The 26,923-nt window shown below is 42.7% G+C and overlaps 1 protein-coding gene across 2 annotated transcripts in view; it reads right to left on the bottom strand.

Annotated features, from left to right (window-relative positions):
* The window catches only part of CLNK (cytokine dependent hematopoietic cell linker), a 157,686-nt gene that overhangs the window by 23,802 nt on the left and 106,961 nt on the right, over positions 1–26,923 (bottom strand). For both annotated transcript variants that reach the window (XM_033105433.1, XM_033105434.1), the window contains exons 7-12: positions 26,290–26,396; positions 20,623–20,668; positions 8,526–8,551; positions 8,286–8,305; positions 7,145–7,255; positions 547–574 (exon numbers count right to left, since the gene is read on the bottom strand). In XM_033105433.1, the coding sequence (XP_032961324.1) occupies positions 547–574; positions 7,145–7,255; positions 8,286–8,305; positions 8,526–8,551; positions 20,623–20,668; positions 26,290–26,396 (338 nt within the window). The remainder of the gene's footprint in view (positions 1–546; positions 575–7,144; positions 7,256–8,285; positions 8,306–8,525; positions 8,552–20,622; positions 20,669–26,289; positions 26,397–26,923) is intronic.

The following is a 26,923-nucleotide window of genomic DNA, read 5'->3' as shown; positions in this document are numbered from 1 at the left end:
CGAGTTTGCAGAGTTGAGCATACCCTTCTCTATGTTATGGCTGGGGAAACAGAAACGGGGAAGGAAAGGGGGGTGGGGACATCTGCCAGCGTTCACAGAAGTCACAGATGCCGGAACAGGATTCAAAGCTAGGCCTGTGTGACTCTGTATCTTCTATTTGTCCTACTTTGCAGTCCTGTCTTTCTTTGAAGAACAAATAGCAAGGTATAATACAGTTTCCCACATTTTATCTCTGCGATGCTGGGGATTGCAAGCCGTGGGTGGACACTTTGCCTTCTGTGGGAACTGGGCTGCTCTTCTCTCCATTGTACCAGTAAACCCTGAATATGGAGGCCCAATAGGATCTTGGTTTAAAATCTGGATCTTAACTTGTTTTGCTTTAATTTTCTCACCTTTAAAACAGGGCTAATAATACATAATGAACATAGCTATTCTGATAATTAAGTGGGATAGAGTATCTGAAGCAAATAGTATCTTCTCCATGGCAGAAGCTTAATGCACAAAAGAATTCCCTTCTTTGTTTCCTAGGACAAAGTTTCAACTTACCTCACCCAAGTTCTTTAAGCTTATCTGTCTGCAGGGAAAAGAAATACAGCATTACATAAAATACAGTTCATAATGATCAAAATAAAATCAGGCCGAGCCTTTAAAACCCGTTGATTTGTTTTTATTGCCAAATTAACAGCCCATGGTCCAGTGTGATGTTTATCACCATTCTATAAAACTTAGGCCAGGTTATTTTTCTCATAATTTTCTATTATAAGAAAAAAGAAGTGATGAGCCAACATAAAAGGTGGTGACAGAAAGGACATGGATAAACTTGCTTCTCATTTTAGGATAATTTAAATAACATGGTTTCTGACAGTAGATTTTCCTTGTCAAGTTTCATTAGCACAGTCAGACCTGCTATCATTACCTTGATTTTAAAGCTCTTAGTTTTTTGCTTTGCGGAAGTGTAAAGGGTTTTAAATAAGAAGTTAGCAGGTACAGCAGGATCCTAAGGAGGTATATGTGAGACAAAGGATGCTAACAGTGACAGGAGATTTGAGACAGGAAAAACACGAAACTGAGTCGTCAGGAAAGAATTCCTCTGAGAATCTGTTAATACGGACATTGGACAGATCTCAGAAGAAACTCCAAATCTTTCGTTTGTATCGATGATTAAATCAGTGTCTCTAACCCTCATTTTTCTCATCTGCAAAACGGCCACAAGGATATTCATCTTAGAGGGTTATTGCTATTACAGAATCGGTAAAGATAAGAGTGAAAACGTTGGGCATTCAGGGGAACTGTTGTTAGAATGTGCTCAAAGTCAGATGAGGACACTGGGAAGGGAGTGGGGGTGACACACACATTCTGTCTACCCGGGGCTGTCGGGGAAAAGCCTGGAAGTACGGGCAGATTAAGGCTGTGACACCAATCTCGGCTGAAGGCTGGTGATCTAGTTATAAAGTTCTGTCTGCATCAGGTGACATGATCCAGAGGCATACAGCCTTCAGATGCTGTGTCTGGTCTCAGATCTCTAATAGGTATCCACACCGAGGTCCCATATTTTTAACCTGTGTCATCAGCCCATCTGAGATAGTACGTCTGCACCCTGCCTCCCCCATTTAATGGGACAAGTGAGAAGGTAAAAGAAATATGATTAAAAGTAATAAAATAGAACAAACACCCATAGTAGTAATTATTTGAGGGTTAAATTGAGGCTAATCTCAGTGTTTTCTGTGTTTAAGAGTCTCTGGCATCTTAGGACAAATGGGCCATGTGGCTTCAATTTAAAGTGTATAATTGATTTTAGTCTTGTCATGTTAAGTTTCAAGAGTCAAGCTATGTTTGACACCATTTACAAAGAGTTTGAATTGTTTAAGGGAACTTGAATTTTTCTGTATTTATGCATTTACTTGGTTAGATTTACAAAAATTAATTGTTAAAGAAAGTTTTGTTTGTTAGGGCTTAAACTTGCTCTGTCAGCATTAGAAATAGTTAAAAATCAAGCAAGTGAAATGTATCAAGGCATTTCAAATGTTTAAGGAGATTTAACTGAGTTTGTAAATAAGTCTTTTTGTCTAAGATTTCTTAACCTCTCTAATGTGACGAACAGAACAATGGTCTTGCTGTTTAGATAAAAATCATGAGATCTAGAAATAGAGCAATATACTTTATAAATGGAAATGTGAGGCTTCAGGAAAGCAAGGCTGTGGAGCTGATGACTTGAAATATTGGATTGTTAAGTGAACCCCAGTGACTGTGAGAAGGCCCTTCTGGGCACAGCGACCACCTTTGGGCATTGGAGTGGCCCTGTCGACAAGACCCCACGAGTTAGTTGCTTCGCTCGCCTGTAACATGAAAGCTTCTGGCTTTCGGGGAGGGGTCTCTTCATATGAAGACAGAGGGACTGCACAAAGTCAGAGAGTGGCAGAGCAGGGCGGGACTCTGGCCTCCCCGCCAATAGCATCACATTGCCTCTTGGAGAGCGTCTTTCAATGCTTGTTTTCCCACATTCTGGCTCTGGAGATGATCAGTAAGATGTGGTCACTGACTACACAGAATACGCTTTCCCACGTCCTTTCCTGAGCACATAGGTGCTCAGTGTGTATCTGAGTATCATACATTTAACTATAAAAATAGCCCTTTTGGACCCTCCCTTAGTTCTTGGCTCAGTTTTAAGTGAATTGGATCTGAATCTTCACTGTATCATCCGTGAGCTCTGTCCCTCTCGATAAGTGACATTTCCTCTTTGAAGATTAGTTTTCCCATCTGGAAAATGGGTAAATCCACGGTAACAAAGAGGGTCGATTAAGGTTCTCACGAAAAAATGTATGTGAAAGCTACTTGGGATAAAATAACACCTTACATCTGTGGAACACTTTTAACATTTTTAGAGTGAGCTTTGTATTCTGAGATAAGTGTCGGTCTCAGGCAGATGTAAGAAATAATAGAGCAGAGGGATCCCATGCGCCCTTCGCCCAGTGTCCCCCTAAAGCAACATCTTGTAAAATTATAGTCATTAAGTTCACGCTCTAAAATCAATAGTTTCCATTTATAAATGAGAATTTGTATATCTTCTTCATAATCCATACATTCTCTCTTTTAAAGGACCATGGTTTCTCACTATCTATAAAGATTATTTTTTCACTTCCTAAATCATCAGAATACATTTTTGCTACTGAGATGGCTTGAACTGACGTGGTGCCAGCATCGCTGGTTGAAAAGGGAAAACCATGGTGAGGCAAATGGCTGTTTTGTTTCTTAACTATCAGGAGCTGTCTGCATTTCTGTGACCTCATCAGGTCACTGCGGAGTGTAACACTGCTTCCTGCAGTGTTGTTGTGGGGCTGAATTAATGCACCCAAAAGACCCCAAAGTGAGCCCCATGCATAGCTGGAGCTTAGCAAATGTCAGTGACTCTTAGGGTTACCCAGGGTGACTTCATCTGGCACGTGTGTCATGCATGGTACTGAAACTAGAATGGATGCAGAGCTGGACAATCCTTCCCTTTTTAGTCTCTTTCTGATCAAGTCCCAGAGAGTGTCAGTGTGGTGGTTTGCGGATCCTAGCCACCCTAACATTTACTTCTCTTCCCTTTGAACACAGAGAAAAGTCCCCAGTCTCAAAGTTTTGGTCTGAAACTGTCTGTGTTGCAGTTACTTCTGGCGAGATGCTTCCCTTTTATGTCAATTTATTTAAGTGGAAAAAAAATGAGCTGAGCAAAAAATATCAAGTACATGGATATAGCAAAAATCACGGTAATGGTCTATTAGTGGTTGAGCACGTCTAACCAACTGTCCCGGAATTTCAAAGTCCTCTTCTAGCTTTAAGCTGTCAATGAATGATCTAAATGGCATTTTCCTTATCTGAAGAGCTTCCACTCAGTAATTGTTTTGTGAAGCCAAGACTTAGCTTTAAAAGAAAGAAGAATGATGGGGGTGGGGGGTGGGGGTGGACACAAATGGAGCTGAAATACCAACAGCACCACCACCCCCCAGGGAGAGCAGAGCAATTGCAAAGGGCGGCAGCTGCAGCTCCCAGGCTGCCTCCCTCAGACTCAGGTGAGTGCCTGATGTAAATCACAGCCTCGCTTTGGGGGGAAGCGGGGGGCAGTTCATCTCACAGTGCCCGTGGAGCAGCTGTTAGGCTGGGAGCAGCACTGTTTGTCCTGCTTTGGTGGAAGTGGCTCAGGTCTCCTTCTGTTTTCAGAAAAGGTGAGCCTAGCAACTGCCTCCAGAGCTTGCTTACATGTGACATGAGTCAGCCGTGACAGCCATCTGACTGCCTATATGGGGCCCAACTACAAGTGAATTTGAAAGCTCTCTTCTTAAAGCAAAACTTTCTTCTTCATGGTGGCATTTCCAGGGGCTTCAGGTTTTGGCCTCTCAATAGTCGTCTACCAGCCCTATAACAAACCAACCCACCTAACGTCTTGGAATCTTAGTAACATTATGTGCCCAGTGGGTAGGGGAGTGATTTTTCCCAGGGACCTACTGTGTGCCATCCAATAGGCTGGGCACTGTTCCCTTCCAAGCCTTAGAAAACCATCCTGTGTTGGCCACTGGAAGGATTCAATGGGACAAAATGGAATTACCCTCTGGAGGTGTTTATGGTGAAGAGATCCAGCACGGTACTCATCACACCTAACAATGATTAAACAAAGGTGAACTATAATGGCAAAAGCCCTAGAAAAACAAAATGCGAACTTCTGAAGACTCCAAAACCTCTGCTAGACAGCTGCACAATAGACGGGCATGACCCAGACGGTCTGGAGGGACTGACCTGTCTCGAGGAAGCATTGTTTCAGACCTCAGGGCAAGGGCGCAGATAGGGAAGGTCCGGGGGACCTTCCTCCAGGCTTTAGTGACAGACATGTTCCTAGAAGAACCCTGTTCCCTCTGGGCTCTCAGCCCTGGCTGCTCATCAGCTTGACCTGGGGAGCTTTAGAAACAGGGATGCCATGTCTCACCTCTCAGAGCATTTACAACAGATATGGGGAATAGTACTCTTTCAAACGCTTTCCTGATTATTTTAATGTAAAGCCAGAATGAGACACTGCCCTCGCATTTACAGCTTCTATTCCCGGAAAAAATAGGGTTATGGGTGTCTAATTCTGATGGGTGCAGGTGGGACATGCGGTGTGTTTTTCTTTTCTTTCCTAGGCAGTTGAGAACAATTACATACGTACCTCCACACCACATTTTGTCACATGGGGGCGGTTATTTTCTTTTTACAAATAAGAAAAATGGGTCTCAGAAGTGTTATTTTCTTACCCAGCCAGAAGCGGCTCAACTGGGACCCAGACCTGGGTCTGTTGGCTCCCAACATATTGTTCTTTCCAGCACGAAGCCCCGGAAAGATAAAAGCATCTTCTCCACACTAAACAAACTCGTCACCTTGGACATCTTACTCTTCCCATTTCCTACTTCCTCACTTTTCTGAATTTTGATCTATTGTTAACATATTAGCCTCCGTGCTCAGGAGTTTTACGGGGGATGCATTTTACATTTCCAGTTCAGATGACACCACTTTGTGGGTTTGATGGTCTGTTACGGTTGGTGCCTCTCAGTCTCAGTCTGAAAATTTGGTGACTCCGAGTCTGGCTCCGCCCTTCGGAAGCTGCAGAAGGAAATGTGTATTTATCCTATTTATCAAACTTCTACCTGCCAGGCAATATGCATACTGACACGAGGCAATCCCTCCTTTTGGGGTGGAAGGGGCAGACTTGTAGCCAAATGTATTATGTGAGATGGCAAAGGCACCGATAGAAAAGGGCTCAAGGTAATAAAAATGCAATAAACGCTGGTTAGAAACACATGCTGGGCAGGCAGTGTTAAGTGCTTCACAGGAGTCACCTTATTTAATTCTCACTTTAGCCCGTGAGGTAGGACGTAGCTGCTATTAGCATCCTTACTCTACTGCTGAGACAAACCTTGGGCTCACAGAAGGTTAGCAATTTGCCCAGAGGCTGGGTTTCTCAACCTTTGTACCATAGAGCTTTTAGGCCTCATTATTCTTTATTGGGGGGCCATCCTGTGCTGTACGGTGGTTAGCAGCAACTCTGGCCTCTTCCCACTAGAAGCCGGTGGCATCTCCCCCCGACAAAGTTGTCACAGCCAGAATGTCTTGAGACACTGCTAACTCCCCTGGGGGCAAAGTCGCCCCAGTTGAAGACCCCTGCCCCAAGTCTGCCAGTTCATAAGAAGGAGAACCTAAACTTCAAGCTGGGCACTTTGACAGGAGACACGGCAGGAGGAGAGAGCGGGGGCGGGGGCGGGGGAGTGGGTTTGCAGCCTGGAAGACCCATGTTGTTTGGGGCTGTGAAGGTCGGGAAGTTGAGGAGATATTCACCAAAAAATCAAGAGGGAGAAATGGCGTTCTAACATCCGTCAGCATCAGTGATGAATGGATTTTCCACAGAAGCTCAAGATATGCCTGATATGCTAGAGTGTTTGTATCCAGGAGAAAGGATTACTAACTAAATAATGTCTTGTGCCCCAACCTGCTGACTGAATGAAGCTTGCAGTAAGAAAGCATCATTCATTCTTTGTGATAGGAACAAGAGGGAAACACTAATCTCTATTCTGACTTCTAAAATAAGGCAATTCAAACACTCTTGGGAAAAAGTATGCACATTCCTGTTTGTCACATTTTGTAATTGGAGCTGGCTGCTAAATGCCTGATATGTTTGGGAGTAGGGCTGCGTCATCAGCACTTAATACCAGAGGGTTGGTTTTGTAATATTTATTTGTCTAAAAGGCAATAATGGTTTTTGACAAATCGGTTTTCATGTGTGGTTCTATTCCTCCAGCCTGGCTGATGGGAAGCTGGGGACCGATACTAGCCCTTGAATCGTCTGAACTACCTTTTGGTTTTTACATAAAAAGTCCAGATTCCATTCTGTCATTTAATATTTTCTTTAATAACTAATTCAGGTCTCAAGTGAGCCATTCTTTCAATAACTCATTTTACTACAAAGAAGCTGTATTTCCCAGAAAGACTCAAACGACAAGTTTCTAAGACTATTTTCCCTCGAGGTATAATGGCCTCTTCCCTACATCATTAGGGAATCTGTTCTGAGAGGTGACAGGTTGGGGTGTCCCCAGCCCACCAACTTCCCTGGTCGTTTCATGAGCAGCAATAGCACACCTCTTACCTGGCCCCTCTCTGCACTTCGGGTAAGGTATGCCTCTGAGGGGACGCTGGCCTGCTGCTCTCCGGCTCGGGGGGCAAGGGCTGGTACTTCTTTGGAAGAGAGACAGGTGGCCTGTGTGAAGAGTCATAGGGAGACATGGAGAACGTTTGCTGCACAGGTGGCCCCGCAGACCCAGAATTCACACAGCCCTGCCCTCAGTGACCCCAGCTTTGGGTTGGAAATGTCAGTTTTTGGGTGTCGATACTTTGTAGGTCTGCCCGACCCATTTCAGGCAGCCTCGAATGTCAGAGGAGTCATTTTTCTAAGGCACCTAAATGTACTTCCTTGCAACGTGCTCTCTGGTTTGGTTCTGTTTTCTGACTTAATTTTCTCCAGGGTGTCTTTGGTTCCTCAGTGTGCCCCCTGTGGAGTTTTAGGAGTGCCTGGGGACAAAATATAACAGCCTTCATTTATCCCAGAGCGGAAGACCTGAGCTGTTTAAACTCCACCAAGAAACAGGAAAATGTTTGAAAGTCAGTGAATGCCTCACTCACCTACTTCGTCACCATTCACTCATTTATAAAGTGTATCAGGCACTAGTGGTAGACACTGGAGATGCAGAGGAAAAAGACACAGTCCTTGGCTCACATACTTCCCTCTAGGAGGGCAGCGAGAGCAGCGATGAGAAGATGACCAGCGAGGGTAGTGAGTGTTATGACGGAAGTACTCACAGGGCCCCAGCGAGGCCAACTCACTCAGACTAAGAAATCAAGTCTGTTGCTCCCATCTCCGTATCTATATATAAATATATTTGTCTGTGTAGGTACTTATATAAATGTGTCCTTTACAAGTCCCTTGGCAGCGTTTCCCAGTGCCAGTCCGATCTGGAAGATTTTTGGACAAGAAGGAAGAGAAATCGAAAGGAACAGGGAAGTAATACGTGGATCACAAAATGATGCATCGAGGTGTATTGAATAGATGACTCTGAATGAATGAATGATTGAATGGATGAATGAAGGCCTGTTTAATCTTGTTCATTGGCCAACTCAGATTAATTTTTCAATGTCAAATTTTTGATTCTCTTTTTTTAAAAATTCTGGAGCTTTTCAAATTCTGGAACTAATTAAATACAGAGCAAAACAAAATATTTTAAGTGTCTTACCGAGGAGTTGGTAAAGGAGTCTGTAAAAGGAAAGAGAAATTAGAAATTAAACTTATTGTTCTTTGAGCAGAGCTAATGGTTAACATTTTCTTGGTTGACAAGCAGAAATGACAAATCCCAACCAAACTTTCCAGGAGATAGTATATTTTTCAACGTATTTTTAAGCCTTCCCATTGTCCACATTCCTGTGCTTCTAAAATAAGGAGTAGGTAACAAATGCGTTTTAATAACTCCTCTTACCTTGTTCCCTTTGGTGGGTTTGTTTCCTAAAACACAAGAGGGAACAGCAGTGAGTTTATGGAAAATGTCACCAATTTATTTTTACATATGTCCGAATGGAAATCATTCCATTTGAATAATGTCAATGATAACGTCAATTAACACTTGTTAATATCTAATTAAGTACCTGGCACCAAGCTAAATACTTTAGTTCTGTGATCTCATTCAATCCTCACCTTTGTTCTGGTAATGAAGAAACTGAGGCCTGGGGAGATCAAATGGCTTCCAGCCACCCAGGTGTAAATGGCAGAACAAGATTTCATGGTATGCTTGTAAGGCCTGTAATCCCCTCTTCCCCACCAAGTCTTCATCAGAATTAGCGTTCTTTTATACACAGTCATCTCATTAATTCAAGTTCCGGCCAAACACCTAACTGGACATTTCTAAGCGGAGGGAAATAGCATTACAATATTTTCCAGACGGAAGGGTTTTCGAAGACCCCAGAATATAACTCCTTTATTTTATAGATAGCAAAACTAAGGACAAACCAGGTAGGACAATGGCTCAAGACTACCCAACACTAGAAAAGCCTGAATGAGGCCAGGAAAAGATTTTCCTGACTTCTAGGTAGTTTTATTTCCACAATTCAATAGAAGTCAGACAATCATTGAGATGCTACTCTGAACTAAGCATAATACCAGGTACTGCGGATTAAAGACAAATGTGACACGATCCTTCCCCTTAAGTGGCCACAGTTATTCTGTCTACAGACCAAGTTCTAGGTCCTGGGGACAGATTGGGAAGGTGAGAGACACGGTCTCTGTTGCCACAGGTTTATACCTAAGTTGGCAGACAGGCATTGGGCACATTATTTAAAATGTGATGAGAATTTCAAGGAGAGAAGAGCATGGTACTAAAGGAAGATACAGGGGACTTAAGTTTGGGGTGTCAGAAAAAGCCTCTTTGAGGAGGTAGTGCTTGCTTATCTACAAAAATGTGTGTGATGTTAATAAATGTTGCTTTATAGGGAGGAGTCAACGAGATAATGTTTGTCTCCTATTACTGGAGACTTACACCTCAACTGAGAACTGGCTGGGTGACTACACGCTGAGCCTCGTCTTCTTATTTGTGAGACAAGGTTGGACTAAATCTGTGGTTTTTAACTATGCTCTGAAGAGCCCCTTGGGCTCCCCCTGGGGACTCCTGAGGACTCTGGGGGCTGTGGGGGGCTGATTCTGGCTCATCACCCTATATCATTGGGGGAGGGGGTCTCCACTTCATCTACTTCCCATTGGATCTCCTCTTAAGATTCTTTTTGGGGAAAGGTCCACCTGGCCCAAAAGAACACAATATAGCCCAACCCAACCCAACCTAACCCAACACAATATATACTGGTCTGGATGAGTTTTACAGGTCTTCCAGGTCTGAAATAACTACTTCATTGAACAAAATTACCATCTTCCCTGTTCTGTTTTTGTTTTGGAAAACACTTTTTAAATAGCTAGGATAGACTTCTCTGATGATTTCAAATACTGATGGCAAACGGAATTGTAAATGTTCTTGGCGTTGTAAAAACACAAAATATGACCCGGGATGGATTTCAACAACAGCAGCGATCTAGTTAATGCTCTATCTTTGGCTATTTTAATGATATTACCAAAAAGCTTAGCCCACATGATGCGTTCTTAAGGCATGAAATTAGGAAACATAAAATTAACTTCTCTCGTTGTATTGTGCATTGGCTTCATGTTCAGAGCTCCCTGGGGGCTGTCTGGCTGTTCATGCTGATGACTTTCCCTGTGGAGCTAGATATTGGCTTTCCAAGACGCTTCCTTCATAGCTACCACTACATCTATTGGGGATCAATTCAATTCACTGGAAAAAAAATTCAATAAGGAGACGGAGTGTCTGGGATTCAATAGGAACATTCCATTTATTGTTATAGAGATATCTATCTCATTTGCTTCAGTGACTGTGAGTTTAGAAAAGGACATCTATCTTCCTTTTATTCATTGACTTCTTATTGAGCACATAGCATGTGTCAGGCATGGATTCATTTTTAATATATTTGTTGATTCAGTTGTTGGGGAATACAATGCCACCCCCTCTGCCCCCAAGAAAGCTGCTATTCACAGGTAACTTATGTTTCAGTGGCAAGAGATAGAAAGCAAACAAACAAAAGTATATGATGACAGGTGATGACAAGGGCTACAAAGAAAGATGAAACAGGGTGAGGGAGATAGAAGGGGCATGGAGGTGAGAGATGGGGGGGACGGGTGGGACTACTTTTTTACACAGATTCCCAGTAGGCGTCTCTGGATAGGTGATGAGAACAGAGGAAAATGAGGGAGCACACCATGTGAATATCTGGGCAAGAGTGTTCCTGACAGGAAACAGCAGGTGCAAAGGCCCTGAAGTGAGATGAGCACAGGACAGGGGGACGTGGTGGTGGAGGTGGGGAGTCCCCAGATCACACTGGTTTTGTGGGCTGTGGTAAGAACTGTGCCTTAACCAGGCTGCGTCTTTTTGGTACGTGGTCCATGTGTCCTGTGTCTTCATTATAACGTAGGGTTTTCTCAGGCATCGTTTAGTATTCCCCCCACTTGAAGATTTTGTGTGAGGTATTATCAGCAACAGCAGCAAAACTCCCTGAGGGTTTCAGCTATGTCAGTATGTCTACTAGCAGTCATTTATGCCATCACGCTTCTCTGACTCATCGCTTAGAACTCCTATAAACTAAGAGGTAGAGATGAATATCAGGGACTCACTCCACAAGTGAGGAAACTGGACCAAACAGGTGAAGCCACATGTCATACTATCATATAGCTTTGATGATAATTCAGACAAAATCCAGCCAGATTTCTCTGTGGGGAGGGCTTGTTTAATAAAATAAGAACCCCTCAGGTATTTGGGATAATGGAAGAGGATAAGATTGGAGCTGGGTCTCTTGAGTTTGAATCTTGATATGGGCAGGATCATAGCAGGTGCTCAATAAATACTTATGAAATAAACAAATGGATTGAGGACTGACTAAGTTTTCTCTTCTGGAAAAGTGAGGAATAGTTACTCATACTTCATGGGAATTTATGTGTGGAAGAAATGACTTCATGTCATGGCTTTTATTGCGTACCCACTGTTGCTAGTGTTGTTTAACGGAAAATCAGAGGGAAAATGGCAATCTACCTTCCTGATGAAGTACACAGATATTCTTAAATGCTATGGAAAGTTTCCTGTCTGTCACACAGCAAGACCCAAATATTTGTTCTTGCTGGCCATCTTGAAATTCAGTAAAGCCCTTCCACTAGGAGGAGGCCGGCATGCTTGCCATCTGGTGGCCGTATGTGTAATTACACCGTCTGACCACAGTGTCATTTACTCTTCAGTCTGCAGCCAGATTTCACTTTAGCTGCAAAATTTATTGCTTCTTGGGAGGTCATGTAGTGAGGTGAGCACAGCATGACTGTAGTATCTGTTGGACCCAGTTTGGCCATTACCTCTATAACTTATTAGGAGGAAACCACAAAGAAATTTTCTACCTCACAGGGATCTGTGAAGTTAAAGCAAAACCTCCCGGAGAAGAAGAAAGTCTTGTGAGGTCAGTTTCTGGCGTGTCGGAGCAGCTTGTACTGGCTTACAAGGCCTGACTGTTACATTTTAAGGAATTTTGAAATGCAGTCATTCAATACAGTCATTATTTGAAGAAAATTATATAAACGTACACTTGAGTTATATCAAAAACAAAGGTAACGCATGTTCAAAACTCATGACTTCCTAATTCCACTGCATCTTACTATTGTCTTTGCTGCTGAAGTTATTTACCTCTGTTGTGTCTATGGTGGAAACACTATGAAATGGTGTATCTTCCCAACGTCGTGTTCAACAGTCATATTGGTGGCTTGAAGTCTGCCATGGTAGGCGTATTTATAACCGTGGCAACTGGCAAATGCTACAAATCAGGGTTTGATTTATGGTTTTGCTGCTTGTCTAGACTTAAGAAAGTGATGCAGAAAATGTAAATTAAATTTGAAAAGCAGATTAAATTGAAAAGTGTGTTGTGTCTGTGTATCGTGCTGTTCCATTGTGAAAAGAGGAAAGCTGAGGAAATGGGAGCTGCTCCAGGTCCTCACCAGCATTTGGTGTTGTCAGTGTTCTGATGTTTTGGCTGTTCCGACAGGTGTGTAGTGGTATCTCATGGTTGTTTCCATTTGCATTTCCCTGATGACCTAAGCCGTGGAGCCTCTTTTCATATGCTTATTTCCCATCTGTGTAGCTTCTTTGGTGAGGTATCTGTTAAGGTCTTTGATACCACGCCCCCCCCTTTTTTTTTTTAACAGGTTATATGTTTTCTTATGGTTGAGTTTTAAAAGTTCTTTATATATTTTGGACAAGAGTCCTTTATCAGATGTGTCTTTTGGAAATACTTTCTCCCAGTCTGTGGTCTGTCGTCTAATCCACTTGATGTTGTTTTTCACAGAGCAGTTTTCATTTTAATGAAGTCCAGTTTATCAGTTATTTCTTTCATGGATTGTATCTTTGGTGTTATATCTACAATGTCATCACCATAGCCAAGATCATCTGGGTTTCCTCCTATGTTATCTTCTAGGAGTTTCAGAGTTTTGATTTTTCATTTAAGGCTATGTTCCATTTTGAGTTAATTTTTGTAAAGGCTGTATAAGGCCCGTGCCTAGATTTATTTATTTTTGCATGTGAATGTCCAATTGTTCCAGCAGCATTTGTTGAAAAGACTCTCTTTGTTCCATTTATTGCCTTTACTTGTTTGTCAAAGATTAGTGTGGGTCTATTTCTGGTCTCTATTCCGTTCCATTGATTTATTTGTCTATTCTTCCACTGCCACTGTCTTTTTTTTTTTTTTCAATTTTATTGGGCAGTGTTGGGGGTGACAGTGTGTTTCTCCAGGGCCCATCAGCTCCAAGTCATTGTCCAGCAATCTAGTTGTGGAGGACGCAGCTCAGCTCCAAGTCCAGTTGCCGTTCTCAATCTTTAGTTGCAGGGGGTGCAGCCCACCATCCCAGGCGGGAATTGAACCAGCAACGTTCTTGCTGAGAGCTTGCGCTCTAGCAGCTGAGCCATCCAGCTGCCCCTCTGGCAGCTCAGCGGCAGCTCGTTGTCTTCAGTCTAGTTGTGGAGGGAGCAGCTCACTGGCCCATGTGGGAATCGCACTGGCAGCCCTGTTGTTCAGAGCTCCCGCTCTAACCAACTGAGCCATCGTGCTGCCCCCCACTGCCACTGTCTTGATTACGACAGATTTACAGTGAGCTTTGAAGTTGAATAGCATCAGTCCTCCAAAGTTGTTCCTACACATTGTTTTCAGAGATCCAGTCGTTAACCATTTACCACTGATTGTGCTGTGTCTTTGGCGCTACTACTAATGAGATGACCGACTTGACTTAACACAAACTGTTTGGCTTCTCTGAGCTTTGCGTCCTTATCTGTGATTTAAATGTTTGGAAGAGTACATACTGTCAGATACGAGAACTTATTCCCTGATAGAAGGGACCATGGCGCAACAAAGCAGTTACAAATGGGATCCTTGTAGTCTTTCAAGTTGGGCTCTGATGTCACCTCTGTCACTTACTAACTTTGGACAAGTTATTTTAACATCTGAGCTTTAGTTTCCATGTCTGTAAAATGCAGGTGACAAAGCGTAGTTCCTTGGACGGTCAGAATTAAATAAAATAATCCTTGTTTTTCACTTAGCTACCATTGAATTTGTGTTAAATATATGCGATGCCCTTTAACTATGAAATATGATCATGAAAATCCACACTTTCAGACACAGACCATCAGTGTACTATTCTGTAATTAGAGAAATAGACTCGGGACAAAATTGTATCAAACTTGGCCTCTGTCACAGTATTTATTATATCTGAGAGTTTCACGATATTGGAAAGGGAGCCATCAGGATTGTGTGTCCTGATGACCGATTATGGAAGAGTAATAAAGCAACTTATGGCCCAAGTGCCTAATGTATATTTGGCAAGGCCCATTTGAGAAAACTCTCCAAGTCTGTTGAACTTTCAGAAACTAATGCCAGCAACAAATTGCTGACACAGGTCTCTGGGTTGAGGGCGGAGGATTAAGTTAGGCAAAGTCAAGGATGTGGAAGGGGCCCACCTGCTTTAACAGCTCTTCAAGGAAGGCCAGAAAGTACAGTTTTTTGGATCCTGTACTGGAACGTGTACTCCAGCAGCTTCATGCTGGGGTGAGAGAGGGCTATGGGGTAGAAACATCTTTCCAAAACAAGCTGGGGGACAGGACATGTCTTTTCCGCTGGCCTGGGTGTCTCAGGGAATGGAGGAAAGCTGGGTACTCAGGGTATAGTGAAGGACTAAGACCGAAGGGGGGATGAGATAGCAGTGGGGTGAGCAGATTTGTATATATGAACCATATGCACGGATTCGCAAAATGCTAGATCATTGCATCCCACTGTATTTCTACGGGTCGGCTCTTAAGGCCCAGTGAGGGAATATGATTTGCCTAAATTTAAAAGCAGAGCAGAGATGAGGCCAGAGGCAACCCAGGCTACTTGACTCGCCCCTTCATAGGTCCCCACCTTATGGGACTGTGTGACTGAGGGCCACAGGCTTGTCTCTGGGTGGTCCTGTGACTCCTGGCAATGCTTATCTAACAGGCTATTAAAATGAGCTATGTTTCAGAGTTAATTTAATAAATATCTGCTATGCATTCACCAAGTGCTCGACATAGTGCTGTGCATTTGCCATAGGGAAAACAATGTCTAATAAATGGCGGTTTTGTGAATGAGGAGTCTAGCCTATTTTAATATTTACCTGGAACAGATTTATTTTGTATGGTAAATACCAAACTAGGTAGAGCATGAGATGATTTCAGCCTACAGTGAGGGTCAGGAAGACGTTCCAGTGTTGGGAGAATGGCAGATGGTAAAAGAGAAGGAGGAATTCTGGGAATCTTAGTTCAGTGTCCCTTTGCCGAGGGTCCACCATGCATCAATACGGCTATCGATTTTTGTGGTTATCACCTTTAAAACAGACAAGTCCCTCGTGATGCAGGTGCTGTCACCTCCATTTGATAGAGATGGAAAGCTGAACTTGGAGACAGAAGAGACTTGTAGATTTCATATTTGGAAAGGGATACAGTTGGGGTTTGAACCCAAGGCGCCTTGTCCCCAAGTCTAACCGTCATATAACCACATTTTAGCCACATCTGAGCATCAGAAATAATGCTTAACTTCTCCCGAGGTCACCATCCCACACCTCACTCCAATGTCCCTTGCTCTGCAAAGGCTTCCTGCACTTTTTTGAGTTCCCACACACTTAATACAGAGCTGACCCGACTGTGGGCTCCCCATGGTCCAAGGTCCTTTGTGACTCAGTGTCCTGGCACAAAGTTATTTTAAACTTAAAAATGTGTAAAGTGACTTTCTACCCTGGCAGTTATCATACAGTGTTGTAACTGCCTTGTTTTTAACTCTATTTGTGGCTACTTTATATTTCTCTGTTGGAAAACATATTTGCGACACCAAGTAGCTACCAGATGCCTTTCCTTTTCTATGAGCTTTATTATTTTCTCTGTGTAGTGGTGAAACAAAACACTGCCCTGTAGTCTCATTAACGAGTGATTTCACAAAATTTATAACATTAACTTTGAACTGAATATTGATTGTATCAATACCTCTGTTGCTTTTGAGCCCTGGGTTGTGTTGCGAATAAATTTGAATCTAAAGTGGTAGGTGAGTAACCTTAAATTTATTTCTGATCATCTCTGTGGCCTCAGGCTTGTTACTTGTGTTAGGGATATAATGTGTAAGATGCCAAATTCCATCATTTGAAAGATGTTTTGTGTTGCTTTTTTCTGCCACTAGGGGGCAGTATCACCCATCAATTCACGTCTTCTGAACCTTTTCTCCTGCAGATAAGTGAGCTATCAGAGAATAGGAGAGGGAGTTAGCAGAATACATTTGAGATACTAGCACACACAGTAAAACTCTGGAAACATTGCCCTTGTTGACAAAACACTGGGTTCTTGGGTCTGACGATTTGCTTGGTGACCTTGAGCAAGCCACTTCTCTTGCTAGACCTTACATAACATGAGGGAGGGAGTTGAACGAGGTGAAATTTAATGTCATCTCTGATTCTAATTTCTTTGGCATCTAAATTCATCAAAACAGCCTACTAGAAGAAAGGTCTTTTGATGGCATTATGAGGAATTCTATTTTGCTTCTTTTCAACCGAGCTTGTGTTTCTGGATGTACATGTTCAGTCACTCTGTATAATTCTCTTTTTTCTTGGATACTTCATTGTATTCCGTTATAAATTCATTCTTGTATATCGTATGCTTGTCACTGCAGAGGAAATTGGTTTAGAGTTTGTGCTTGGTTTACGGCAAAGAGAAATTCATTTTAGCCTCCTTTATTCTCAGCATTAAGAAGATAAGCCTCACTACATTTGAATATTATAGCTGTTCTATCTGAAAAGACGATTTCTCCTGAATCTGTGGTTAATGCTAGTGGTTCATCACAAACAAGTTATACTACTCATATACTTTGCCCCCAAGTAAAACTTTTATTCATTTTTAGGAATGAAAATAAAGTCAAGCTTCAGGGAAGATAAGTTCTTGAAATCTGATGGTTTTCAGATAATGTCAGAATATGATTGCAAGAAAAATGACATGAAATGTACATTAACATAAATCTATAACTGCTCAACTTGATGAAAAATACCACCATAAAATTCTGCCATTACCGAACCACCCAATATGTTTTTTCTATGACATTTTGTGAGAATGAATAAATTATCTGAGAATCTGTTTGCATCAAAAACACAGAAGTTTGTAATAAACACATAAATCATTTAAACATTTTTCAGCAAGATGCCTGATCCTAAAACCGGGGGCATTCATATTAATTTCCCCCCTTTCAACTTCTTTTCTGTTGAAAATAGTACCTTAGAGACCTGGGTGGTAATGGAGAACCATCAATTATGGAAGTGTAGGAAGATGTAAAGAAAATAATTCTTACTGAAAATTTCCATACAACCTCCCCCTTCCCCTACAAGCCTAAACATCTATGAGACTTGCTTTCACTGAGGTCCCCTCTGTAGTTATGGCCTCAGTTTACACTGAGGTCTACTTTTAAAAAATAGTCATATTTTTGTAGCCATGGAACCCATATATCAGCCAACACCCCCTATAAAATTGACAGCACTAACTCTGAAAAATATGTCTTTGTTGCTCCCCTTGAGGAGTTGGTTTGCTTTTTTGGTTATGGGCAATTAATATCGCATAAAGAAGCATGATCCCCTTTTTGCTTAGACTACTGGGAAGCTCAGAGGCAAATTAATATCTTAATTTTAATAGCATGTAGTGATGTGTGCCTGAGGATCTTGAATCTTTGTCATATAGTCTATCTAGATTTTTTTCCTGTGATTATTTTAATTTTCTTCTATTTTACTATGCAATATTTTGTGAACTACTCCAGTATCTTTGTGAGATGAGATGTAGTATATATAAATATATGGATGGATAATTGTGATATTGTGATTTATAATAAGAAATATATGTGTATGTTTGGTCTTTGTCCCTGTTTCTGGCACAGAACTCTTAAATCCCTAGGAATTCCCTAAGTGAGGAGAGCAATAAACGTGTCTTTTGTTATGTGAATGAGGTGAGTTTTCGACCACACCTAAGGTTGGGGGTTGCTTGCTTGTGTACCCTGATTAGAAGGTTGGAACTTTCAGTCCAACTGACGGTTGAAGGGGAGGAGGCTCTGGAGAGGGAGTTCAGGCACCGGTCAATGATTTAATCAAGCTTGTCTGTATAACGAAGCCTCGCTGAAAAGCCCAGAGGATGGGTTTGGAGAGCTTCCGGGCTGGTGAACACCTGGAGATGCAGGAAGCCTGGAAGCTCCACACTCTTCCCCCACACTGTGCCCGATACGTCTCTTTGGCTGGCTGTTCCTCAGTTATAGCCTTTTATAATAAACTGGTAATCTTGTAGGTAAAATGTTTCTCTGAGTTCTGTGAGCTGCTCTAGCAAACTAATTGAACCCAAGGAAGGTGTTGTGGAAACCTCCAATCTAAAGCCAGTTGGTCAGAAGCAAGGGTGACAGTCGGGAATTGAGACTGGCATCTGAAGTGGAGGGGGTGGGGGGCGGGGGCAGTCTTGTAGGACTGAGCCCTTCACCTGTGGAATCTGAGGTTATCTCTGGGTAGGTAGTGTGGGAGTGTAGCTGATGTGTAGGACACCAGCTGGTGGTGGGGGGGAACCCCCCACCCCAAACACACATAGAAATTGGGATCTGAACTGTCTTAATAGTTTAACAGACATATCAATAGGTAGAATAATAGCCAAAGAAGCTTCTGCAATCAAAGAAGTAAAGGTGGATGTCTACAGTGAACTGTAAAATAAAAGGGGAATTACGAAGTCCATTTCCTGTCTGGTTTCCTCCCAGAATGCATTTCTCAGGAAACACCTATGAGCGTCCTATTATGACCTAGGACATTTGTATATCACGCAGTTGTGGTCTGGTCTGGCATCTCTCTGTCAAAAGGCATGAAAACACTTTCCCTACGTAATTCATCTGGTGTTTCTAAGGGGTAAAGCACATCAGTTAACGGAGAAGAACTCTCAACCAAGTGTTGTGTACATTAAAGTCATTGCTACATTTGAGGACTAAAGAGGCACTGATATGAAAGCTCCCCTGCTTTTGGGGGGTTTAGGATCGGCCTGGACGGAAGATAGGGGTGTGTGAAGCTGTGCAGGTTGGAGAGGACAGATGTACGAGGGAACACTATTGTTTCTAGCTTGCAGCATCCTTCTTGCCTTCACTAATGCGACTGAACTGAATAGTCATAAGAGCCCTACTCACTTCAAATTTTAAAGAGGAAATTATGACTCAGATGGGGTAGGTGACTTACTTAAGGTCACACAGCTAGGGAATGGCAGAGCTTGGGTTTTAGCTATTCTCATTGCTCTTTCCACTGTGTTTCCTGTTGGGGTGTCTCTTCTTTGCTTTTCCAGGCCCACCCTCCTCCTTTCCATCCCACTCTCCAATCTGGGGGACCCACCAGGATGGACCACATATGGCCTGTCCTGTCCTCTGGTTTCTGGTTGGATGCAGCCATTGGCACATCCCAGGAGGAGCTCAGAGGGAGGTTGGGCATATATTCCTGTGGCTTCTACCTTGTGAGGTCCACTTGGGCTGGTGGTGTCCCTCGGCCAATGGTCACTGCTCCTCTGAAGGTGGTGAGCTCCTTCTGGTTTCAGCAACTGTCCTCTCATCCCTTTGTGCCCAGGGGGTCCTAGAACCACTGCTTTTATCTCCAGTTATGACCATCCCTTCTTCCCCTACTCCCCACAGTCCTTAGTAAATGGTTCCTTTGTGAATAAATTTCCTTAAATTATCCTAATTGAAGTGTGACATCTGTTCCTGTTAGGACTGTTACACTTTCCCATTAAAGAAAATGCAGTGCTAGTAATATGTTATAGGACATAGCATTAGGAACATCAAAGGTGATTTTGATATATTTATATTACTGGGACATGTAAATCATAGGGTTGCCATCTTTTCCAAATTCACATTGAAAGAGAAGATGGGGGCACATGGGAAAATAATGAGAGAAGCGATAATGGATACGATCCAATTAAATTTCTTTGGCTGTCCTCTGTTTGTGCTTCTAGCACCACTAAAATTGATTATTTCCTTTTTGCCTCCTACCTGTATCTTCATCTCCAAATTGAGTTGCTTTGCCTAAAGCTTTAAAATCTGTTTTCATGTTAATTAATCAACGTGTTAAAATTAGATTTCTATATTTTTGTGATTTTACTGGGGGTGTGCGTAGAGAAATAACTTAGTTATATATTTAATGTAATCCATATGTTTTAGAACAATTTCCTTTTGAAATTGCACAACACAGAATGAGTTTTTACAATCAATTTCTTCATTAATAAGGTAAGGTGATAAAAAGGCGTAAGATATGTGAGAGTCTTTCTAAAATTAGTTATTTCGCAAAGGATAATTCAGTAGATCACTTTGTTTAAGAAAACCTGTGACCACAAACAAAAATGCAAGAAGATTTTGGAAGCAAAGAATTATATGTCACACTTTGTGACTTGACTTTACCTTTGATGTGTTGGCTTCTGATGTCCTTCGGCGTGGATTTGTCCACCTGTAGAAGATAATGGGGCACCATTATCTCTTAAACTGTGACTTAAAATATGATACCATCTACCGTCCTACTACTCTGTATGGTTAGATTCTCAAGATAAAGGCATAAGTCCCCTGGACTCATTCTTAGAAATCACCAGATGTGTATGTTTGGCAATTAGTATGTGTAAATATGTGTGCTGCTGTGCCAGTGACAAGAGTGGTGGCCTTGGTTGTATTGGGCAGAAAAAGACTTGGGTTTGAGATCCCATCCTGTCTCTTGTTGCTGTGTAACTTTGATTTTTCATCTTTACGATATGTAAAATGCCTAATAATTCACGTCACTGAGTTACTATGAAGATCAATAGACAGGGCCGGCCCGGTGGCTCAGACGGTTGGAGCTCCATGCTCCTAACTCCGAAGGCTGCCGGTTCTATTCCCACGTGGGCCAGTGGGCTCTCAACCACAAGGTTGCCCGTTCAACTCCTCGAGTCCTGCAAGGGATGGTTGAACACGGCACCTTGAGCTGAGCTGCTGCTGCGCTCCGGGATGGCTCAGTTGATTGGAGCGCGTCCTCTCAACCACAAGGTTGCTGGTTCGACTCCTGCAAGGTATGGTGGGCTGTGTCCCCTGCAACTAGCAACGGCAACTGGACCTGGAGCTGAGCTGCACCCTCCACAACTAAAACTGAAAGGACAACAACTTGACTTGGAAAAAAAAGTCCTGGAAGTACACACTGTTCCCCAATAAAGTCCTGTTCCCTAGACATGATCAAGAACCCTGAAAGCCATCGATCAGGCAGAGCAGAGTGTGGCCTCACTGGGTGGCCTGGGGTGGGATTTCACCTCCATCACGTGTTGGCTGTGAGATGCTGCAGGCCACTTAGCCCTTGGAGCCTCAGTTTCTTCATCTGTGAAACAGAGGTAATAAAAGTACTGATCCCTCATGGGGGCGGGAGGATTACCTGAGACACACCACGCAAATGTGCCTCGGAGAGCAGTAGAGTGGCACAACTTAAGCTAAATAATGGTTACTGTCAATATTAATGTTATTAAAGACCCTGGGGAACTATCAAGGGAGTACAACGGCAAGATATGAGGGGGAAGATGGACATGTCACAATGGTGCCCAAAGCCTTTGAAAGCCTTTAAGCCTCCATCAATATCAGGGTCTATGATGGTTCATTTTATGTGTCAACTTGACAGGGCCACAGGGTGCCCAATAGTTGATTAAACATTAATTCGGGGTGTGTCTGCTTCCAGATGAGATCAGCATTAGAATCAGAAGACAGAGGAGAGCACGATGCCCTCCCCAAGGTGGGGGTCATCATCCAATCCACCCAGGGGTGGAAAGAACGCGGCCGAGGAAAGGATTTGGTCTCTGCCTGACTGAACTTGGACTTGGGTCTCCTTGCCCTCGACTGAGATTTACATCATCGGCTCTCGTGGTTCTCAGACCTTTGGCCTCAGACTGGCCCTTCCACCACTGGCTTTCCTGGGTCCCCAGCTCTCAGATGGCAGACTGTGGGACTTAGCTTCTATAATCACTGTTTTATTTACATGTACATATGGCGTGTACGTATCTATAGGTCTAATCTATCTCCTATGTTGCTAGAGACCCCTGATTAGGACAGGGAATTAATGTTACTCTGTAATGGCTCCCAGCTGAGGTGGCTAAGGGAAACGGGGAGGGGGGTCATTGCACCCCGTTACCTCTTATCTTCTGAAGTTCAACGTCCACCTCTTTTCCTCTGTGGAACATTGAACCACAGTATTTATGCCTGGAAAGAGTGTGACTCGTCTGCGGGTCAGTCTGGCCAGGAGGTGAGTGTGGTTTTGATTTTGTCGTTGCTATGGCTTCTTTCATTGCACTGTCAGCTTCCAGTTCCTCCAGGGTGACCCTGCGGGGTCAGGGTTTGCTGGACTGTTTTTTCCGTGTTCTTCCTGCACCCTCAGCTTTCCGCCTTCCCTCTGTGCCTGCCCCGCAGAGGGGGTCTCTCTCCATGCGCTTCTCCATGTCCATGCCCCAGCGCTATCCTGGTCCCGGAAGCGGAGAGATCTCTCTTGTCTCTGTCTTTGGTGGGTCTTTTGCTGAGAGAGTTTCTTTGCCTGTCTCCTAGTGGTAGGTGCCCTCTGATGGTGTGAACATAAGATCCTGGGACAATGGACCTTTCCTGTACCTCCCCTGGGCCACTCCCATTTTCTATCAAATAAATATGGATTAGTGTCTACTGTATACCTGTAACGATGCTGGATTATGAGGGAACAAAGAGGAATAAGAGCTTGGAGGACTCATACATGCTTAGAGGCCCAAGTTACAACATATTACAACACATTATGACACAGTTTTAATTATAACACAGGCTTCTCAATTTCGGCACTATTGAGAGTTGGGGCCAGATAACTCTTTGGGGGGGGGCTGCCTGTGCACTGTGGTATGCGTGGCGGCATCCATGTCCCCCATGCACTACATGTCAGTAGCACTGCTCCCCTCAGTCCTGACAACCGAAAATGCCTCCAGATATGGCCAAATGTCCCCTACGGCAAAATCCTCCCAGATGAGAACCACTGATTAGAATGCCATGTGTTACTAGTGTCACACTGCTTTGCATGGCTTCCTTCAGAAGTCTTCTCAAAAGCCTCCGGCTGAGCTAAGGGATGGAGCTTGGTGCTCTCTCTGTACCCTGGGCACACCTCTGTCTGAGCACTTCCTGTTACATCGAAACTGCCAGGTTGGGCCTCATCCACGAGACTGTGGGCCCTGGCTCCTCTTTCTATCCACTGCTGAGCACGGTGCTTGGTATACAGTAAGTGCTCAATACATGGAAAAATGGGCTGTGCATTAAGACAGTGGGAACCAACCAGATAAAAACTGGCCTCTGTAAGGATTACTGAAGATCCATTTCACAGATAGTTTGATCTCAACATAAACGCACAGAACTTATAAGAATTTACTCCCGAGAATAAGGTTAGAGTGAAAAATATAATCTGCTTACCATAAAAACTTGATTATTCAAACATTGATTATGAAAGTAAGACTCCCTCTTTATCTGAATTGAGGCCAAGTCCTTATTTAATTTATAAGACAGTTTCCCTCCTGGCCAAAATTGTGCTCTTGCCTCTCATATTCTTTTTCTCACATGATTTCACTTGACTTAATATGTTAAGATTACAGTTACACTGGCAAAGTGGTCTAGCTAGAGGAAGACATTTTTTTTTTTTTTGGTAACAAAAGCTACAAAGATAACATGGAGGAATATAAAACAATAAGAATGGAGGCTTAAATTCTGGCATAGTTATTTTAAAAACTCAAATGAGAATTATTTCACACTTCCTATGAAAGTTAACTTACACATAAAGGGGGCGTTAATCAGTGATTTTTAAGGAAAGTTCAACTTTTTAGGTCAGTATTCTCTGCTCCTTTATAACTGGGCAGAACTTGTGTCTTCAGCTGCTGATCCAATTGCTCTAAAATTCTTACCGTTCCCTGAATATGAGTCATGTTCTGGTGAGGAGTGCCCTGAAGTGTCCTCCTCCCCGTCACACAGCCCCCCGTGTGGCTGTCCCAGTGGCAGATCTTGGTGATGGTAGCAGATATTCACATGAGAAGTTTGAAGGACTGAAAAAGGGTTCCATGTACTCGACCAGAAGTCAGACTGGGTCTCTTTTCCTATTAAACAGCTATTCACATTTCCCGATTTGGTTAGAATGACTGAGCATGTATTTGGTTCATTTCATCCATTTCACCAGTATACCTTGAGAACCTCTTGTGTGAGGGCGCCCTGCTAGGTGCTGGGGCTAAAAGAGTCGTCCCCAAGGACGTGTCCTCCATCGATGGTGGCTCTGTGCCGGGCACAGCACGTATTATCATAACAGCTATGAGATTTTAGAGCTAAGGCAATAAGGCCTCCGAGAAGGTAAGTAACTGGCCCCCAGGGACGGAGCTCATAAGACGGAGCTGTTAAAACGGGGATTCGAATGCTCATCTTGCAAGGTTGTTTTAAGGATTACATGTCATGTATTCATTCTAGTCTCTGCTCAGAAAAACCTTCCCTGACTTCTCTTACCCTGCTTGAATTATTTTTTCAAAGCACTTATTGGTTGACATATTATGTATCTATCTTTTATTTACTTATTTATTACCATCTCCTCTCACTAGCATGTAAGTTTCATGAGAGCAGGGACCACAATTGTGACTGGTCCATGGCAGGCATTCGACGCTACATATTTTTTGAATGAATTTGTTGAGTGAATGATTAAAACGTTTAGCTTGGTGCCCGTGTAAAGAGGAAGTGTTCAATATTTCATCTCTCGTCTTGCTCTCCTAATCTCCATGGGATGTGTTCTGTGTAAATGACATTGTTTGGGAAAATTGATAGTTTCCTTTTCTTACCAGAAACCCTCAAGCTTAATAGATAAACAATGTGAAAAAATAATGCACAAGGAAGAATGTGCTATAAATATTCAAAAGCCTGTTCACACTCACTAATAAATATGGTACAAATTAAAAAGGACAGTGAAATCACTTTAAAAAAATGATTAACAAAAGTAATAGTTTTGGTTCTGTGAGGTGCACCCTCCCATATAGGGCTTTCTGGGTGAATAAACTGATATAATTTCTGAGGAAAGAAACGTCTCGATATGTATCAGAAGCCTTTAAAATGTTTTCACTTGATGCAAAATACAGCATAGAGAATACAGTCAATAATATTGTAATAACTGTATAGTGCCAGGTGGGTACTCGACTAATTGGGGGGATCACTGTATAAATTATATAACTGTCTAACTGCTTTACTGTACACCTAAAACTAATATAAAATAATGAAAAGAGGAAAAAGGTTTGCACTCAATGGTTAAGTCAAATAATTAGAAATTCCATAATGGGGTATGATATATTTATAAAGTTTATGCTTATTCATGCTTATCACATGGGAAATTGTTTTATAACTAGAATATAACGTGAAAAAAAACCCAGGTATACAATACAGCCAGAACTCCCTTGTATGAAATATATCTGCATAGGAAATACTGACAGGAAATGCACCAATCCCAGAGGTCATTGATTTGTATTTTATGCATTTATGCATGAAGAAAATAAAGCATTAGCAAAAGTGTTATTAAAAATAAAATTCTATATATGTGTTTAGAGCATTTGCATTTACAAGACAGCTTCGTAAGATTATCTTTGTAGTCTCGAGACAGCCTTTGAAGGAAGCATGGCAGGGATTTTTATTTCTGTTTTGTAGATGAGGTCACAGACAGACTCAGAGAGGTTGTGTGACTTACTTATTACCAACCAGCTAGGATTGCCAATGTTGAGTCTAGAATCTGGGCCAAATCATATGTTATCAAAATTATCTGAGTTTGAATTCTGCTTGTGGAGAAGAGTGGGATGAGCTTTGGATGAGATGCATGTGAAAGCCTGATGCCTGGCTCACAGAAAATCCTCAGTAAATGCTAGTTTTCCTTTCTCTTCCATAGGAGCATGGTCCCTCCAGTGGTATGTGTCTGCTCCCCCTGCACCTCACTGAGCTTGACCGGCTCATTACCTAACAAGGTGCCTCGGGAATGAGAGGTGGGCCAGCTCCTGGCTGATAGGAAGTGTCCCACACCTGTTGGGTTCACAAGGTCAAACCTTTACTCACTTCTTCCAGCCTCATCCACGTGTTCCAGGTTGGCCTCTCCGTAGGGATAGAAGTCTTGACATTGAAGGAAAGGGGAGGGTCCACCTTAGTCTTGAAATAGCGCGTATCTGTGAAACGAGAAAAAATTCAAAGTCATACCTTCCATGGACTCAGCACATTACAATTTACCAAACATTTGCACGTCTGCAAACTCATTGAATCACCACAACAAAAGCATGAGGCACACAATTCTACTACCACTTCACAGAGGAGGAGCCCGAGGCTTGAAGAGGAGACACCACTCCTCTTTGTCCACACACGACGTGAATGCCAAAGTCTGAACTTGGACATCCTTTCTCGTCCACTGGGAAATTCTATTCATCCTTCAAGGCTTGGGCTGCGTCATGCCCTTCGAAAATCTTTCTAGATCCCACCCACCCACACCCACCATTGTGTGTTATACACTTAACATGTTCTATTATATTTATCTGTTGATCTTTCTGTTTCTGCCACTAGATTCTGATCTTCCTGAGAACATGGATTATGCTTCGTTTATCTTTGTGTCCCTTGGTCAATCCTAATATGATAACTGACACATGGTAGACACTCAGTAAATGCTCGCTGACTGAATGAACAAAGGAATATCAACCTTCTT

The sequence above is a fragment of the Rhinolophus ferrumequinum genome, chromosome 5 (assembly GCF_004115265.2).
Source record: "Rhinolophus ferrumequinum isolate MPI-CBG mRhiFer1 chromosome 5, mRhiFer1_v1.p, whole genome shotgun sequence".
Taxonomy (NCBI): Eukaryota; Metazoa; Chordata; class Mammalia; order Chiroptera; family Rhinolophidae; genus Rhinolophus; species Rhinolophus ferrumequinum.
Note: the sequence above shows the minus strand (reverse complement) of the source record. Positions and strands in the feature narration are given on the sequence as shown.